The sequence below is a fragment of the Anolis sagrei genome, chromosome 3 (assembly GCF_037176765.1).
Source record: "Anolis sagrei isolate rAnoSag1 chromosome 3, rAnoSag1.mat, whole genome shotgun sequence".
NCBI classification, from domain to species: Eukaryota; Metazoa; Chordata; class Lepidosauria; order Squamata; family Dactyloidae; genus Anolis; species Anolis sagrei.
In genome coordinates, this window is record NC_090023.1 from 199,621,592 (window position 1) to 199,641,106 (window position 19,515).

Sequence of the window (19,515 nt, forward strand, 5' to 3'; positions counted from 1 at the left end):
TCCAGGGAGCGGGTGAGCTCCCGCTGTTAGGCCCAGCTTCTGCCATCCTAGCAGTTAAAAAACATGCAAATGTGAGTAGATCTATAGGCACTGCTTCTGAGGAAAGGTAATGGCACTTCATGCAGTTATGCTGGACACATAACCTTGGAGGTGTCTATGGGCACCACTGACTCTTAGCTTAGAAATGGAGATGAGAACCACTCCCTAGAGTCAGACACGACTAGACTTAAATGTCTGGAGAAATCTTAGAGAGGACTTCTCATCCAAAACAGTTGAATGCCACACCAAACACTATGCCTAGGATTCCAGTCTTGACAGTTAAAATGGAATAATAGTGCTCTAATAGTGAAGGAACTACTAAACTGCAGATGGAAATCTCCAGCTGTATTATTCACAACGAACCTTTCCTTACTCAACACACCCCTACTGACAGCTGGCTACCCCCTGCTATCCCACAACCAAAACAAATACATGAACTTGGTGAAATTTGTAGCAAATACACAATTATACTCCCATGTGTATTTTCATAAGACCTACATTTTATTTTATAAACAAGAACTGTAAAATGTATAATGAAATAAGCAATTTCAACACTGAGAGTTGAAATTGCAGTAAACCCAGTCGTTTTACCATGAAAGAATACCTTCTGGTAAAACAGTAAGGGAGAGGTTGTGCATATTTTACCCATGTTTTCTTCACACAGAAATGCTCTCAAAATATAAGTTTAAAATTATAACTTTTTCTTACCATATTTATTTAAAATGTGCACTTTGTTACTTTTACATTGCCAAGAATTGCATTGAGACATGGGATGACATGTAAGATAGATAGTCTCTAGTTGACAGTTTATCCCAGGATCAGGTCATGTTGTATCTCAAATCCTCCTCCCTCCCCATATCATGGGCCTGCATTGCTTTTGTGTGTGTTAGTGTTCCAGTTATGCAGAGACAATTCCACTTGTCCAGGTCAATCCATGTACAAAATTTAAGCTGTCTAACTTTGGGAAACTCCAGCAAAGGATCACCGCCTTGTTGTGGCGCTGGAGCTTGAGCACCTCAATGATGTCATGAGCGAAACCGTGAAGGGTCACCCAAGACGGGATGGTTGTGGCAGAGAGGTCAGACCAAGCAAGATCCCTGGGGAAGGCAATGGCAAACCACCCCAGTATCCTTGCCAAGAAAACTAAATGGACCAGTACAACCAGAGATATGTTGGTATGCCATTGGAAGATGGGACTCCCAGGTCGGAAGATGGCCAAAATGCTACTGGGGAGGAGCAGAGGATAAGTTCAACTAGCCCCAGATGTGATGATGCAGCTAGCTCAAAGCCGAAAGGAAGGAGGTGAACGACGAATCTGATGCTCTAAAGATCAACACAACATAGGAACCTGGAATGTAAGATCTATGAGCCAGGGCAAATTGGATGTTGTTATTGGTGAGATGACAAGACTAAAGATAGACATTCTGGGCATCAGCGAACTGAAATGGACTGGAATGGGCCACTTCACATCAGATGACCACCAGATCTACTACTGCGGACAAGAGGAACATCGAAGAAACGGAGTAGCCTTCATAATTAATAAGAAATTCACTAAAGCAGTGCTTGGATACAACCCAAAAAATGACAGAATGATCTCAATTCGAGTGCAAGGAAAGCCTTTCAACATCACAGTGATCCAAATATACGCCCCAACCACAGCTGCTGAAGAAGCAGAAGTAGATCAGTACTATGAGGATCTGCAGGACCTACTGGATAATACACCAAAAAGAGACATTATTTTCATTACAGGAGACTGGAATGCCAAGATGGGAAGTCAAATGACAACTGGGATCACAGGCAAGCATGGTCTGGGAGAACAAAATGAAGCGGGATGCAGGCTGATAGAATTTTGCCAGGAAAACTCGCTGTGTATAACAAACACTCTCTTCCAACAACCTAAAAGATGGCTTTATACATGGACTTCACCAGATGGTCAGCACCGAAATCAGATTGACTACATCCTTTGCAGCCAAAGGTGGCGGACATCCATCCAGTCGGTGAAAACAAGACCTGGGGCTGACTGTAGCTCAGATCATGAACTTCTTATTGCTCAATTTAGAATAAAACTAAAGAGATCAGGGAAAATACACAGACCAGTTAGATATGATCTCACTAACATTCCTAGCGAATATACAGTGGTAGTGAAGAACAGATTTGAAGGACTAGATTTAGTAAACAGAGTCCCAGAAGAACTATGGACAGAAGTCCGCGACATTGTTCAGGAGGCGGCAACAAAGTACGTACCAAAGAAAAAGAAAACCAAGAAGGCAAAATGGTTGTCTGCTGAGACACTGGAAGTAGCCCAAGAAAGGAGGAAAGCAAAAGGAAACAGGGATAAGGGGAGATATGCCCAGTTAAATGCGCAATTCCAGAGGTTAGCCAGAAGAGATAAGGAACTATTTTTAAAGAAGCAATGCATGGAAGTGGAAGAAGACAACAGAATAGGAAGGACAAGAGACCTCTTCCAGAAAATTAGAAACATTGGAGGTAAATTTCAGGCAAAAATTGGTATGATAAGAAACAAAGATGGCAGGGACCTAACAGAAGCTGAAGAGATCAAGAGAAGGTGGCGAGACTATACAGAAGATCTGTATAGGAAGGATAATAATATCGAGGATAGCTTTGACGGTGTGGTGAATGAATTAGAACCAGACATCCTGAGGAGTGAGGTTGAATGGGCCTTAAGAAGCATTGCTAACAACAAGGCAGCAGGAGACGACGGGATCCCAGCTGAACTGCTTAAAATCTTAAAAGATGATGCTGTCAAGGTGATGCATGCCATATGCCAGCAAATATGGAAAACACAAGAATGGCCATCAGACTGGAAAAAATCCACTTATATCCCCATACCAAAAAAGGGAAATGCGAAAGACTGCTCAAACTTCCGTACAGTGGCCCTTATCTCTCATGCCAGTAAGGTAATGCTCAAGATCCTGAAAGGAAGACTCCAGCAATACATGGAGCGAGAGTTGCCAGATGTTCAAGCTGGGTTTAGAAAAGGCAGAGGAACGAGAGACCAGATTGCCAATATCCACTGGATAATGGAGAAAGGCAGGGAGTTTCAGAAAAACATCTACTTCTGCTTCATTGACTATTCTAAAGCCTTTGACTGTGTGGATCATAATAAATTGTGGCAAGTTCTTGGTGGGATGGGCATACCAAGCCACCTTGTCTCTCTCCTGAGGAATCAGTACAAGGACCAAGTAGCAACAGTCAGAACTGACCATGGAACAACAGACTGGTTCAAGATTGGGAAAGGCATACGGCAAGGCTGCATACTCTCACCCAACCTTTTTAACTTGTATGCAGAACACATCATGCGATGTGCGGGGCTTGATGAATGCAAAGCTGGGGTGAAAATTGCTGGAAGGAACATTAACAACCTCAGATATGCAGATGACACCACTCTGATGGCCAAAAGCGAGGAAGAGCTGAGGAGCCTTCTAATCAAGGTGAAAGAAGAAAGTGCAAAAGCTGGGTTGCAGCTAAACATAAAAAAAACCAAGATTATGGCAACAAGAATGATTGACACCTGGGACATAGAGGGAGAAAACGTGGAGGCCGTGACAAACTTTGTATTTCTAGGTGCAAAGATTACTGCAGATGCAGACTGTGGCCAGGAAATCAGAAGACGCTTACTTCTTGGGAGGAGAGCAATGTCCAGTCTCGATAAAATAGTAAAGAGTAGAGACATCAGACTGGCAACAAAGATCCGCCTAGTCAAAGCCATGGTATTTCCTGTAGTCACCTACGGATGTGAGAGCTGGACCTTAGGGAAGGCTGAGCGAAGGAAGATCGATGCTTTTGAGCTGTGGTGTTGGAGGAAAGTGCTGAGAGTGCCTTGGACTGCGAGAAGATCCAACCAGTCCATCCTCCAGGAAATAAAGCCCGACTGCTCATTGGAGGGAAGGATACTAGAGACAAAGTTGAAGTACTTTGGCCACATCATGAGGAGACAGCAAAGCCTAGAGAAGACAATTATGCTGGGGAAAGTGGAAGGCAAAAGGAAGAGGGGCCGACCAAGGACAAGATGGATGGATGGCATCCTTGAAGTGACTGGACTGACCTTGAAGGAGCTGGGGGTGGTGACGGCCGACAGGGAGCTCTGGCGTGGGCTGGTCCATGAGGTCACGAAGAGTCGGAGACGACTGAACGAATGAACAACAACAACTTTGGGAAGGAGACATTTTATGGTTATGTTAGTTCTTGCCACTTCACCCTGTTTCCCCCAAAATAAGACAGGGTCTTATTTTAATTTTTGCTCCAAAAGATACATTAGGGCTTATTCATAGCTGCCTGGACACTATTTAAATTGACTTTTAAATAAAATGAACTGTAACTAGGGCTTCTTTCTTGAAGTAGGATTTACATTTTGAGCATCCTCAAAAATCCTGAAAAACCATGCTAGGCCTTATTTTTGGGGGGTAAGGCTTATTTTTGGGGGAAAGGGGTCTACTACCAGACTGGACTTTTTGCAGGATTGTTTCATGGATATCAGAGTAGGTGGGAGATATCATATCCTAATTTATTTTTTGGGATTAATAGTTGCATAGCCAGTGAGACAATTTAGCGGAATGGACACCGAGGAGCCAAGGGTGACAAGAAAGCATATCAGTCCAGCTTTAAAGGAACAATGGCAATGACTATCATCACATATGGCCCTCTGGCAATATGATCTACGTACTATGCTTGGATCCTTGATACATGCTTGAAGATGAACAAGCCAAGGTAGCTAAGGAGTGTTACTGGGACATTCCTCACTGCACATTTTAAATTAATTATTGCCTTAGCAGAAATGATGACAACTTACATGGAGGACCAGGAGTAGGAGACACTGAAAATATAAGCAAAATAAACATATCAACACCATACATTTTAAAGGTATTGTAAAATGATTTCAAAACAACTGAACCACTGTATTGTCGAAGGCTTTCATGGTTGGAATCACTAGGTTCTTGTGGGTTTTTTCGGGCTATATGGCCATGTTTTAGAGGCATTTCTCCTGACGTTTCGCCTGCATCTATGGCAAGCATCCTCAGAGGTAGTGAGGTCTCTACCTCACTACCTCTGAGGATGCTTGCCATAGATGCAGGCGAAACATCAGGAGAAATGCCTCTAGAACATGGCCATATAGCTCAAAAAAACCCCACAAGAACCAACTGAACCACTGTTTTTGAACTGATAAATTAGATCATACGCTATTTTAAAGGGCATTAAATAGGCAACAACAGTGATACAACAAGGAACCATGTTCACATTTGTCAGTTGAGTACAATTATAATATTCCTATTGAGTACCAACCAGGGCTACAAGTTACAATTACTGGCTAATCTCTTTTGCAAAAGATATTCTAATTAAAAGGAAGGAAATTGGACCCCATGTGATGTTTGAAACCATTTGTTCTCTCAACATGGTATATCTGAGGGATCTGTAGATTATAGAATGCAATCTGAATTTTCGAATCAAAATTCGGACGTCTTCAAAAGATCAGATTATTCTGATGGCCAGATAAGGAGACAGAAATAAAATGTGTAGAATTTTGACACTTCCCGCCTGCTCTTTTTCTGCTTCAGAGAACGTACAACTTGAAAATTATACAAACCCAGAGCACTGATAACAGCACTTTTCTATACTGAAGATGAATTTTAAATTTTGTTTATGTTTCTTTTTGAAATTATTTATATGAATGTCTAACTTTGTGTGTGTGTGTCAGGAGTGATTTGAGAAACTGCAAGTTGCTTTTGGTGTGAGAGAATTGTCTGTCTGCAAGGATGTTTTCCAGGGAATGCCCAGATGATTGATGTTTTACATCCTTGTGGAAGACATCTCATGTTCTCACTTGGGGAACTGGAGTTGACAGAGAGAACTCAACCTGCTCTCCCCGGATTCGAACCTTTGACACTCTTGTCAGCACAAGGATTTAACCCATAGCGTCACTGGGGGCTCCTAGATGTTCAACTGTTTATTAAGAGAGGGAAATATGTCTTTATTAAGTAAACCATTCAACTACAAGTTTTCCCCACCTCTTAATATGTCTTATGCCTTACTCTTGCAACACTTGCAAATTACAGGCACATTCCATTATTTTGATGGGGCCTGTTCTTTTTTCTGTTCTTCATGCCATCAAGTCTCTCTTGAGACTGGTTATGCACATATATGGTTCCAAGGCTTGCCCATGGAAAGACTGGACCTCTCCTTGAATTACTTTTTAACGCAAAAATGCAATGTATTTTTTTTTTACATTTTACAGTCAAAATATATTTGCAAACTAAAATAATTGGGGTTCCGCTTTTCTGCCATTTCTACTTTCTGACAGGGCTTGGTCATTAACTGTTAGATTCTGTATAAATATGTTCATTTATTAACAGGAAACTGATAAGTTGCTATTTTTACCTGCCATAAAGGAAAAGTAATTAGCAGTGAAAGCATCTCCTGCTTGATAAGAATTTCTGTATAAAACAATTGTAATTGTGTTTGATATCGATAGGTAGACATAATTGGAACCAGAGCAAACTCTTCCAAGTTTTCTTGAACCCAAGGTACCATCATAGACCTCAACGTAGCCAGTCCTGCAGTTCAAACTGTGGAAGGAAAATTGCAAGATTTATTTATATATGTTATTCCAGTAGGAACAATTGATTTCTTCAAGATGAGTTTTGAGAACAACATGTGGACTCATATAATTCAGTTTAAAGCAGAAAACCTGGGATCAGATCCTGGGATATAGGGCCTGTCTGGAAGGGTCCTTAGATAGTTTATATGATGCAAGTCTCCTGATATTCTAGATATGTCTTTGCCAAGGCTGAGCAGAAGTGTTTTCAATTGAAACACTAGGTAAGGGAAGAATCACCTTCTGCTTTCTTTCCTGCCACATCTCCACTCTCAATTAATTCTTTCTTCACAATTAATGACATCTGAGTTGTTACTATCCGCTAGATCCAGAAACCACAAACCAAGCAGAAAACTACTAGAGCTGCAATTTGGATCTGCATTACGTATATGGTTAGTGTAGACCCATATAATGCGGTTTGATTGCACTGAACTGCATTACATTAGTCTGCATTGAACATATAAGGCAAATGTAAAGTGCATTGCATGGCAGTGTAGATCTAGTCTTGGACTGAGAGTACATCATCATTTCAAGAGTAATTGTGGGAAATAGGTTGCCACCAGTAATTAGTAGCCACTGGAAAGAGCAAAAAAGAGATTGAAATTAAAACATTTTAATAAAGGCCCCCGGTAGCCCAGTGGGTTAAACCACTGAGCTGCTAAACTTGTTGACTGAAAGGTCGCAGTTTCGAATCCGGGGAGCGGCGTAAGCTTCTGCTGTCAGCCCCAGGTTCTACCAACCTAGCAGTTCGAAAACATGCAAATATGAGTAGATCAATAGGTACCACTCCAGCGGAAAGTTAACGGTGCTCCATGCAGTCAAGCTGGCCATATGGCTTTGGAGGCAGGCTTCAACCCCCCCCCCCCCGAAATTCTCATGGTGGTCCACGAGAAGGCCTTACTGGTGCATTATTTGAACTGTTATGTTTATTCATATAATGATCTGATCACCATACTCAATATATACCATATGCATGGGGATATTGGGGTAACGATACAAAAGGTTTGCTAGGGTAGACCCTCTTTCACTCAGACTCAGCCCTCCCCCCCAAAACAAACTCAGCCCCCCCCCCCCCGAATCAAAATCCTGGCTACGGGCCTGTTTGGAGGTGTGTATGGACATGTATAAATATGTGAGAGGAAGTTACAGGGAGGAGGGAGCAAGCTTGGTTTCTGCTTCCCTGGATACTAGGATGCAAAACAATGGCTTCAAACTACAAGACAGGAGATTCCATCTGAACTTCCTGACTGTGAGAGCCATTCAGCAATGGAACTCTCTGCCCCGGAGTGTGGTGGAGGCTCCTTCTTTGGAGGTTTTTAAACAGAGGCCAGATGACCATCTGTCAGGGGTGCTTTGAATGCAATATTCCTGCTTCTTGGCAGGGAGTTGGACTGGATGGCCCACGAGGTCTCTTCCAACTCTATGATTCTAAATTCTATGACAAGACTGGCTCTTCGTCTTAGAAATGGAGGTGAGCACCAACCCCCAGAGTCAAACATGGCTGGACTTAACCAGGCACTTGTGGATAACTAATTGAATAAATTAATTAGAATCAACAGATCAGATAAACAAGTAGAATCAAACAAATAACATTAATGCTAAAAGGTGAAGGTTTTCCCCTGACATTAAGTCTAGCTGTGTCCAACTCTGGGGGTTGGTGCTCATCTCCAAAGAGCCGACATTTTCTGTAGACACCTCCAAGGTCATGTGGCCATCAATACTACATGGAGGTCGCCTTCCCACAGAAGCAGTACTTATTGATCTACTCACATTTGCATGCTTTCGAATTGCTAGGTTGACAGAAGCTGGGCCTAACACCAGAAGTTCACCCCGCTCCCCAGCTTTGAACCGGCGACCTTTCGGTCAGCAAGTTCAGCAGCTTGGCCGTTTAATCCACTGCACCATACTATTAATATCAATAACAAGGCTATATAAAGATAAATATTATTAAATACAGGTAAAAAGTTTATGATGTCATTTTTTTGCCATGAAGCAAGTGCTGCAGCGTAACAGCTGGCCACTTTAACTGTTATCATTGGATTGAGTGTAAAACTCATCAGTTCTTCCAGGAATACTTTGTAGAATTTGGTGGATCAAAATATATCGGAAGCCACTGTAGAAGGAACAATATAGCAATGCATGCTTTATTGTCTCCACTGAGCCAACATCACAAGGACATAAGCATGCATCATAGGGGACATTATTATACCTCCCCTCTAATGAGGCTGAAGGTAATACATTAAATTTTGTTACAATAAGTTGCAGCAGGACCGTGTGTGTGTGTGCGTGTTGAAGAAAAACCTTATGAAGGTAATTATTATGTGTAGCTGGTAATGTAGGCCAACCAGCCATCTTGGACCACACCAGATAGGGTATAACTGTATGGGTTTTTAGAATACAGTTCTGGAGTGATTTTTCTCTAAGGAGATCCATGCTCAAAGGCTCTGCTCTGAGGAGTAGGTTGGAGAGAAGCCGTTATGCTGCTCTAAAGGAGGCTATGGTGGAATAGCTGTTTGCTCAAGGTTTATGTTTTGCTTTCTCATTTGACTTAAGATGAAGATGCCTTATTTTTTGTTATTTACAAATACTATGTAAGTTTCTTGCATTGCTTGTTCTTTGTATGCAACATTGCAAGTTTGTATTTCATCTCTGCTATTAAGAGTAAAGATTTTTTTTCTGTTCATTTCTACTCTTGCCTGTGAGTCTTGTGCATTGGACGTGGCTAAGATCTGCTTGTTGCGCAACAAGCATGCGTGTTTGTATTTTGGAAGGGTTAAAATATTAAAATGGCTTGCTAACATAAAAGACTGACCACTGTTTTGAATTCAGGATATACAGTAGATTAGCTGCACTTGCATGGTACTACAACTCATTATCTATAATACACTGTTACATTTCCTTTTTGATTTCATATATCCCATTGCCAAAATAGTGGTTTATGAGAAATCCAGTTTGCCTAGTTTCTCATCCAGTGTATTTTTCTATCTAGAATGGAAGCAATCCCACAGGGGTAAAAACATTTTTAATCCTAAATTTAATTTAAGGATCCATGCCCGGGACTCAATTGACTTCTACGACTTTAATTATAAAAGTGCATTTGGTACATGACGAGAGCCCCATCCACACAGTACCTTCATCAAGAGAGCTCATGTTTCAAAGTTGGGCGGGGGAAAACTTATGATGATCCACTACAAAGAAGAGAAAGCCCAGGATAAAAAGGTTCCCTTTTATTCTGTTCCTGACTGAAATATGCAGCTCTTCGTGTGTCTGTGTCACCCTGCATGCCAGAAAACACATGTTTTTCTCCCCCCCCCCCCCCCCCGTAGAGACTGCTTCAGCTGATGCCCATCTCTTTTTAAAAGCTTAAAACAACTGATCAGCTGATTGGACTGTCAAATGGATGCACAGCTGATTGAAAGGAAGCATGAACAGAGAGCCATTAGAACTCTCTGAAACTCTTTAATTAACACTGTAAAAACTATAAAACGTTAAACAGAACCTTAATAAATAATGAGGGGAAAGGAAAAATCTGGTGGAAGTTTTTAAAAATAATTATCTCCATTATGTGCCAGTCTGCATATGCGCACATGCGAATATGCTTGTATTCATTCTATTGGGATATGCGCATATGCCCAACATACTCTTTTTTTAAAAAAATTCCAGCGGATGTCTGCTGTCCATCCTCTATTTTACCTCAAGACACAGAAGGGAGGCCAGTGAGGACAGCGGGAGAAGAAATCCCAGAACCAGCAGGTCAGTGTGGGGACCTGATCCGAGGCCCTGAGGTCTTTTTCCCCTCTTAGAAATCCCACAATTTGGTGCTGTCTGGAAGCACCCTAGGAAGGCCAAGGATAGATCTCAAAAATTTCATTTGTGTGGGTTCCATGGCAGCAAAATTGCTATATGCACACCAATGTGTTTCTTGTCTTTCCACCTCATCTGACATGTATCTTGTTCTGTGGTTGGTGGTGGTTGGGGGTGGTAGGCCTAGCAGTTGGTGATGGAAGTCTTAGTTCTAAAGGGTTGAGTAATCTGTAAGTAAGAGTTCATGGGTGAAAGCAATTAAGGGTGGAGGTATGCAAGAAATGGGTTGCAGCTGGGTAGCCTTGGGACTGATCTTTCGAAGAAAAGTATTTGTTTTATCTTGGTGGTAGATGCTGCTGGTTTCCCCCCAGGTTTGTGGATTTTCAGTGTCCTGACCTGTCTCCTGAACCTTTTGAATCCTGGAACCTTGAACCTTTGGAATGGTTTTTCACTATGGTATAGACTTTTAACTCCTGGACTTTGTTTATTGAACTCTTGGTGTTTGACCACTGGACTGGACCTTTTGACTACAGAGTTATCTTGAACCTGCAACAGTGTTTGCTGTTTTTGTTTTATATTATGTGGCTGAGTGAAATCTTTATGTTTTATATTTTGGACTATTAAAACAGTCAAAAAGTAAGTGCTGTTTTAATTAAATTGTTTTATACAAACTGGGTTTTTGTTTGGTTCATCTCTGCCTCTGTAAAGGCAGAGCCCTGGCATTGTGACATCATCATGCAAGGGTTGTTGGCCCTTTGGTCCTCTTTAGGGATGGGGCCTGCTGAGCACCATCACATGACACAGGCTGTGATCCTGCCCCATTGTTGGCCAAAGTGGCAAGGAAGCATCGCAGGACACTTCTTTGTTAACAATGGGTGGTAAGTCGTCTTTTGGGTTGCTCTAATGGAGTTGACCATGTTCCTTCCCCACCCCTTCCACTGTCTGATGGGAGCAGGTATAGTTCAGTGACAAACAAGATCACAGGGAAACAAATGTGAAATACAATTCTATTTTGGCTAATGTAAGGACAAGATACCCCCCATGGGTGTTGCCCTATTTTCCCTGCTGTTCAGTTCATTTTGCAACACTTCATATCAGTCAGCAAAGGAGCCCCACTTCTCAGCTTTCCTCCACCCTTGTTTACTTTTCTTTGGGCTTAGATTCTTGTCACCCACACTTTCCTTCTATTTAATTCATTTGCTAAACATAATGCAATGTTATTCACTGCTGAAATAACCCACAAGAAAAGGTACCATCATAGCAAAATAAATAGAATCAGTATGAAGTCAGCCCCTCTGCCTGATGGGGAAAGGAGGGAGGGCACGCTGGTCACCATGAGACACCACACATGCCTTCCATGTCACTGATGTCTACCGGGAAAAGGAACAAAAAGTGGGGGACATCAATATGATTAGGTCCTTAATCTCAAGAAACCATCAGTAGAATGGCTTTGAAAAACTCTAAATATGACCAAGACGTTGCTCATTGCTTTTTTATGTGCTTCAATATTATCAAAAGAAACAGGCTATACTTTATGAAAACTTCAGTGGCCGCAAAAACACAACCAGAAATCAACATGTAAATAGGACAAGGACTTGTATGCCAGTGGCAAATACTTACTCAGAACTGACATAATCAAACTCTATCTCTATATGATTAAAAGATGATGTTTGAATTTCCCAAATGCACTTCATGATTTCACCATTTCCAGGATAATATGGGCCATAAATATATCCAGATGGAGCTGTGAGAAAACCTCCACAGGGAATGTCTGCATGACAGATAAAAGAACTTTTTGTTGCAAGTAGCCCCCAAAAAAGAGTATCCTCTAACAGCATTCCATCCCACTGCAGACATGTCTCCCAAATCCATACAAGTATGAGTTATAAACAACTAAAAGGAAATATGTGGAAAAGTTAAAAACTTGTACATGAACCGCACTGGTTTCAAAATATGGCTGATTAAGACAAGAAAGTCTGAAAAGATAAGCCTAGTTTTTATGTGGTTGTCTAGAAATTTTGGTTCAAACTCAAAATATTCCAGTCATAATTATTACAAACTAGTTTTAAAAACTTCATAACAATGTGATGCAGAGGACACTGTTCACGCACAAAAACCTACTTCAAGGTGTTTTTTGAGGGTTTTTTTTAGTATCCTCTGTTAACACTGGCTCAGTTGGCATGTGTAGAGAAACCCAAGCCTCCTCCTATTTGACTTGTGTTTTATGGGTATGCATATAAAATAAACCTGATTAGCTGAATTCTTTAATGATTCATTTAACAATAATAATTTGCATTGTGTCTCAGAACAGCTACTCAGGACCTCATCACACTTACCAATTGAAGCATCCTAGGCTGCTTACCATCCAGTTGATGGTACCATACCATCTAATGTCATTAGATGGGCATGCAGCCCATCTAATGACATCTCTCAACTTCTAGCGGAGGCTCTGATCCCAACTGGTGTGGATTCATTCTAGAATGTTTCCTCATCAACACAGGAAGGCTCCTGTCTTGTGCTGGCTTTAATGGAGCCAGCAAACTTCTGTCCCAGTTGGGCAATGCTTCTCCCGTGTAATGAGATAAGCATCACTGTGCCCGAGTGCCTGCCATTTCACCACACTTGCTGGTGAAATGGCACAGGGAGCATATGGTAAGGTTGTCTCTGTGCTCTGAATCTTTGTTAATGCTATTCTGGTTTTTGTGATCCACAGTTCTGAAAACTCACTAATAATATAATAGATTTTTTCATGTCAGGAGCAACTTGAGAAACTGCAGGTTGCTTCTGGTATGAGAGAATTGGCCATCTGCAAGGACATTGCCCAGGGGATGCCCTGATGTTTGATGTTTTACCATCCTTTTGGGAGACTTTTCTCATGTCCCTGCATGGGGAGCTGGCAGACGGGAGTTCAACCCGTTCTCCCCGGATTCGAACCATTGACCCATCGGTCGGTATTCCTGCTGGCACAAGGGTTTAACCAGGGGCACCAATAAATGGATGAAGAAAGAAATACACAAATAATATATCCTCCTGGGAGACTCAGATTTGCTGGTTTTCAAATACCACACATTCTGGGTACAAATTTTGGATTCTTTAGTAGGTGAAGATATTTAATGTGACAAATGAAAGATACAGAGAAAATATGATGTTGTTCACTTAATGTCAGTCTGTTATCTATTTTTTCATAATACTTCACAGAGTAAGCAATGTCTCTTTCTCAAAGTTTTATACTTTCATTTACAGTTGAATTATTTCTTCTAAGTAAGGACAACTAAAATTGTATATCTGTATTTAAAACATTTATATAATGATAGATTGATATATACAAATATGACAAACCAAACAAGGTAATTCAAAAACAGACTTACCTGAAGTGGAGGGTTCAGGGGTATGTGTACTCAAGGAAATCGCTGATAAAAAAAAATGAAATGTTAATTGAGAGTACTAAAGATCATGTAAGCCTTTTTTTAAAATAGTGATAAGTTAAGTTAGATTTGGCAAATATTGGAGAATTGGCCATATCGGGCAATTTCTCCAACTAAATCTGAAAACATGTAACAAGTCCTTCAAGATTGTTCTCCTGTGGCACAATATTGGAAAGATATGTTTCATTATCTTATGCTTTCAAGGATATTCAGGTTAGGTTCTTAATATTTGGGTAGGGGATTGTATAAACCAGACATTTTACAATTCTGTTTTTTTCTTCCTTCAGGCAAATCTTTTTTCTCTTTTCCGGCCCAAACTGCATTTGGAACTGAGCTGCAATACCGCTAGATTTGGACACGCATAACACAGAGGTACTGTCAAACAATGAAAGCACCCCATGCTATAAACAGAAATATAACAGGGACACAACCCTTTATTAACTCTCTTCTTTAAAAAACAGTGAGTAATTTTCTTCGCTTTGCAAGTAAGTCTTTGAAAACCACACAAGTTTCAGGATTTATTCAGCACAAAAGTTGTGTGTCTGTTTCCCCCCATAGATTTTCTATTCATGTAACAGCATTTTCTCCACATTAAAATGATAGCTGAATGTACAAATAATTTTATGAACAGAAAAAAATCTGTTTACAGTATGGAAAAAGCTTTTTTTCTATGTAAATCTCTGTTGTGAAAACTCTGAACACACTAAGTCTCAAGGTACAGCATTTTGTGTGCTTTTTCCATTTAGGAAATAAAAAATTCTGCCCAGAAAACCATTCTCTGCACAGAAAATATTATTTTATATTCAGAAAATGCTATTTCCTGTGTAAAAGAAATCTGCTTCATTCAAATGTGCAATTTTTGCTCAGAATATGCCAGTCTTGGACAAGGAGGAACATAAAGGTGGCCAGGTAACATTTTTTACTTTGTAGGGGTTACTGTGGGGGCTTTGTGGGGGGCTGTATGCCATCCCAATTATTATTGGGATGGCGTGTAGCCACCCTTCCTGGGAAAGTTTGGGGGGCTTATGGGGACTCAAACCCATGCGAAAGTGGTTTTTTTAACCTGCTTCAGCACAGGTTTAAGTCCTGCCTGGAAATGCCCATCACTGAACAGTTTTCTGCCAGAGTTGTGTTTACATATAGAGTTGTGTTTCAGATAAAGGATGGATTTGAAGGAGTTAGAAAAAGACTGATTTGAAGGAATTTTACCACCTGGATCTAGAATCTTTAACCTCTGCTCTAGGCTTGAGTTTCTTCTGCAAACAAAAACTAAGCAGTGAAGAAAAGCAATGTTATAGTTTATTTTCAAACACCCGCAACTTCTATTTTTTTAAAGTGCATTTTCTAAAACACTGACAACCTGGAGTTTTTAGTGCTGTATATACTTGTGTGTAAGTCAGCTTCATGTCAAGGGCAAGTTTTAAGGACAAAATTATGGATATAACTCATAAATAAATCAAGGGATATTTGCAAAGAGGGGAAAGTGCCATTGCTCCTTCGCGGGACCATCAGTCCTTGGCCACTGCTACCATTTCCCCAGCAGAAAGGCTGCTTGCCACTCTAGTCATGGTGTGGTTCCTTTTTTAAAAAAGTTACCTACATTGATACATGGATAAGTAGACCCAGTTTTTTGGCGTCAATGTTATTATTACATTTTATAGACTTGTACTTGTCTATAGTAAATATCTTTGAGACGCCATGGCATTTTAGAATGATTTAGGCTTAGGATTGAAATCATAAAGTGAACAATGTCCAGCATCCTATCCCATAGCCAGTGAGGATGCATAATAGGATTTGTAGTCTAAAAGAGGGCATTTTTCTCAGTTGGTTCTAAAAGGCAATCACAAGACTCACCTGTAGAAGTTTCTTCTGTTGGTACTAAAAAAAGGGGAACATTTAGATTAATTTATCATTCAGAATATTGACACGTGACAAATCTGTAACAATAGAACCCAAATGTATATCTAAAAAAAAAACCCCACAGAGAAAGTGAATTGCAGAAGAAAAAACATGAAACTAATTTGAAGACCAAGGATTTTGGTTCTATATTTATTCATTCTTGATTTTGTTTCTCAACCAGATCTTTTCTGGTCCAACTTGCCTGTCTGAACGCATCTCCCTTTATGAGCCAACAAGAGCTTTAAGATCAGCTGGGGATGCCTTACTCTCAGTGCGACTCCGCAATTGCAACTGGTGGGAATGAGAGATGGGGCCTTCTCAGGGGTGGCCCCTTGGCTGTGGAACTCCCTCCTCAGTGACATGAAGCAGGCCCCATCCCTCATGGTCTTTAGGAAAAAAAACTAAAGACCTGGTTTTGTAGGCAAGTGTTTGGAGTATAAAGTATTACAGAATTTGACTTCAGCAGCCTGAATATATTCAGCAGCCTGAATATATATATGACTATAGATAAGCATAGGGACCACCAAACGCAGCTTTGCCCAAACACGTATCAAGGAACATGAAAGGCACTGCAAACTACTTCAACCAGAGAAGTCAGCCATAGCAGAGCACCCGATGAAGCAACCTGGACACAGCATATTATTTGAGAACACAGAAATGCTGGACCACTCTAACAACCACCATGTCAGACTACACAGACAAGCCACTGAAATCCACAAGCATGTGGACAATTTCAACAGAAAGGAGGAAACCATGAAAATGAACAAAATCTGGCTACCAGTATTAAAAAACTCAAAAATTAAAACAGCAAAACAGCAGAGGGAAAACAATCAGGGACATCTAATCACCTCTCAACAAAAGATTGCTCCAGGCACTGCCAGGCTATCAAATGCTAATCAAGGTGGTCAGTTGAAACATTCACACCTAGCTCCAGCAGACAAGAGTTCCTTGTCCCACCCTGGTTTTTCCACAGATATATAAACCCATTTTCCTAGTTCCAACAGACCTCACTACCTCTGAGGATGCTTGCCATAGATGCAGGTGAAACGTCAGGAGAGAATGCCTCTAGAACATGGCTATATAGCCCAAAAAAAACCCTACAACAACCCGGCTTTGTTAGGATTGCTAAAGCATTTATCCTTCTAATCCAGGTTTCTGTCCCCTCATACTCCAGACAAATAAGAAATAAGAAATAAGCTGATATCATTACCTGTGAATTCAGGGACTGTTGTGCTTTCCACTTCTATGGACAAAAGGAAACAAAACATTTTAAATGAATTATTGACAGTCTGGTAAGACCTTCATGACCATAATTATATAGGGATTACTATGATTATATTCCAACCAAATATAATGGGATATAGGGCCCTTCCACAGAGCCCTATATCCCAGAATATCAAGGCGGGAAATCCTACATTATCAGATAACCCAGTTCAAAGCATATATTGTGGGATTTTCTGCATTGATATTCTGGGATACAGGGCTGTATGGAAAGGCCCTGAGCCTCCCCTTTGTGCCTCCCTCTGCAACGGCTGTCAAAATGTAGCTCTCCTCAGTTTTCGCAACACACCCAAATCTAAGGGTTGATGATCGCTGGAGTCCAAAGCATCTTGAGGCCCATTTCTTTCCCATTCCTGTTTTCACTGTAGCATTGGGGAACATAAAACCTATTTTGCCCTTCTAATATCACAGTTCATTGCATGCTGAAATTCCGTTTCACACTACAAGTTCAAATGTAATTTAATAGTATAAGTAATAAATATACGAATTATGTGATTACCTCCTATATCATAATAGGCAAAAAATCCTGGCCCGTGGAAGTCAGAGTCTCTGTGTAACAAAACTGACATAGTGCCCGAAAATGAAACAAATGTCTGACTGGAACCACTGCATATCTTCCCAAGGAGTGCTGAACGATGTGCCTCTCCATTGTATATGCTAATATATTCACGATCACAGTCTAGTCTGTTGAGATAGACATTCATATTCATTAGGTAGGAGAACACGAACATATATTATTTCAATCAACAGTTCCTGAATGTCTTCACATTCAAATATAGTAACACAAAAAGTGATTAATAATGAGGCAACAATTTTACTACCTTACAGCATTTAGGAAGACCTAAAGATGGTAGTGCATGTGTTGGCAACCTCAAAGCTGGACTTCTGTAATGTCCTGTACATTGGGCTACCTTTGTGCCAAGTTCAGAAACTCCAATTAGTTCAAAATATAGTAAAACCAGGAGTGAGCACAACAGTCCTAAAGTAAAGTCACTCACTGGTTGTCAGTTGGTTTCAGGTGAAAGTACAAAGTGCTGATAATAACCTTTAAAGCCCTGCATGGTTTAGCTTCATGTTACCAGCAGGATTACCTCCTCCTGTACAATTTTCCCCATACACTCAGGTCCTCCGGGAGACATTTACTTAAACCAGCCAGAACACCAACAGTAATTGTCATCCAGGGGCCATCTACATGTGCCACAAGCAGCAATGCTCCTCCAGAGTGGGGTACTCTGAATCAGTGTCATCCTGATCCACATGGCCGGCCCCTGAGCTAATTCAGGGGCTGGTGGTACACTGCACATCCCTGACAAAGCCCAGTGGCTGCATAGAGTTTGCAGTGACCACAAGGCATGAAGGTGGAACCGGTAACCATGATGACAGTTGGAGCTATGAAGTGGTGCAAGGGGGGGGGGGGGGAGAGGTTGTTTCTTCCTTTCACCTCTCCCTTCTCCAGTCGCTTCTTCACTCTAGCTAATGTCATTCCAAGCACTGAGCAAAGAACACTACAATTTTTGTTCCCAATGAGCACCGCAAAACTGGAAACAATGGGTTGGGTAAGTGCCCAAAAGTGAGATGGCAGCGTAATAGGAAGCGACACAACTGTTTACACAGGCCCAAAAAGTAAGGACCTCATCACATGATAGAAATTCGATCCATGGAGCCCCATGCTGCCCATCACATGACTTAGCCTTACTTCCGGTGGGGCTCTGTGGGTCTACTGGAGTGGCACTATCGTAGGACACTGCACCGCCAACATGGGAGCCTTCTTCTGTTCCATTTGGAAAAACAGTGCTAGTGGGGGGAGGCCCTTCTCCTGGGACTGCCCCGCTGCCCCCGATTTGCTGTAGAGGCTGGCAAATTGGAACACTGGACCTCATCAATGTGATGAAGTCCCAAGTGAGCTCCAGTGCTTCAGGAAAGCTCCTGAGCATCCTGCAACTTTTAAAACACAGAACAAGGTTGTATTAAATGGCTTTCTCCCATGGTCCTCGTGCTTCATGTGGATGCCAGGAAGTCCATTCACCCCTGAACAGACTCTTTTGGCCTGTGTAAATGAGCTCTGTTTGTGCCAATGTGTTGTTGTTGTTTTGTTGTTGTTTTTTTGGGGGGGGGGTGCCATCAGCTGCCCTTAGACTGTGGAACAACTTACAGGAAAAAAATCATACATTCAAAAGGGCTGCCTGAATTTTAAAAAGAATTGATGACGTGTCTCTTCCGGCAGGCCAGCCCATGCTAAGCTATGAATTTTACACTTCCTTTTACAGGTATGGGTGATTTTAATCTTATGTTTATTGTTTTTGATATATGTGTTTTAAATGGTTTTATGTTTTTAGTTATTTATTGTATCTTATTTCTATCTTTTATTCTCCTTCAAGCCTGGGGAGAAATGGGTAAGAAAAAATGCTTTGTTATTATTAATTGTTGAGAGTAATATGCAATTGCCTAGACCAAATA

The 19,515-nt window shown here is 41.1% G+C and overlaps 1 protein-coding gene across 1 annotated transcript in view; it reads right to left on the reverse strand.

Annotated features, from left to right (window-relative positions):
- LOC132770144 (uncharacterized) overlaps positions 1 to 19,515 on the reverse strand; it is a 282,948-nt gene that overhangs the window by 123,414 nt on the left and 140,019 nt on the right. Inside the window, exons 42-44 of the mRNA XM_067466268.1 lie at positions 18,755 to 18,993; positions 15,733 to 15,756; positions 13,822 to 13,863 (exon numbers count right to left, since the gene is read on the reverse strand). Coding sequence (XP_067322369.1) covers positions 13,822 to 13,863; positions 15,733 to 15,756; positions 18,755 to 18,993 — 305 coding nt within the window. The remainder of the gene's footprint in view (positions 1 to 13,821; positions 13,864 to 15,732; positions 15,757 to 18,754; positions 18,994 to 19,515) is intronic.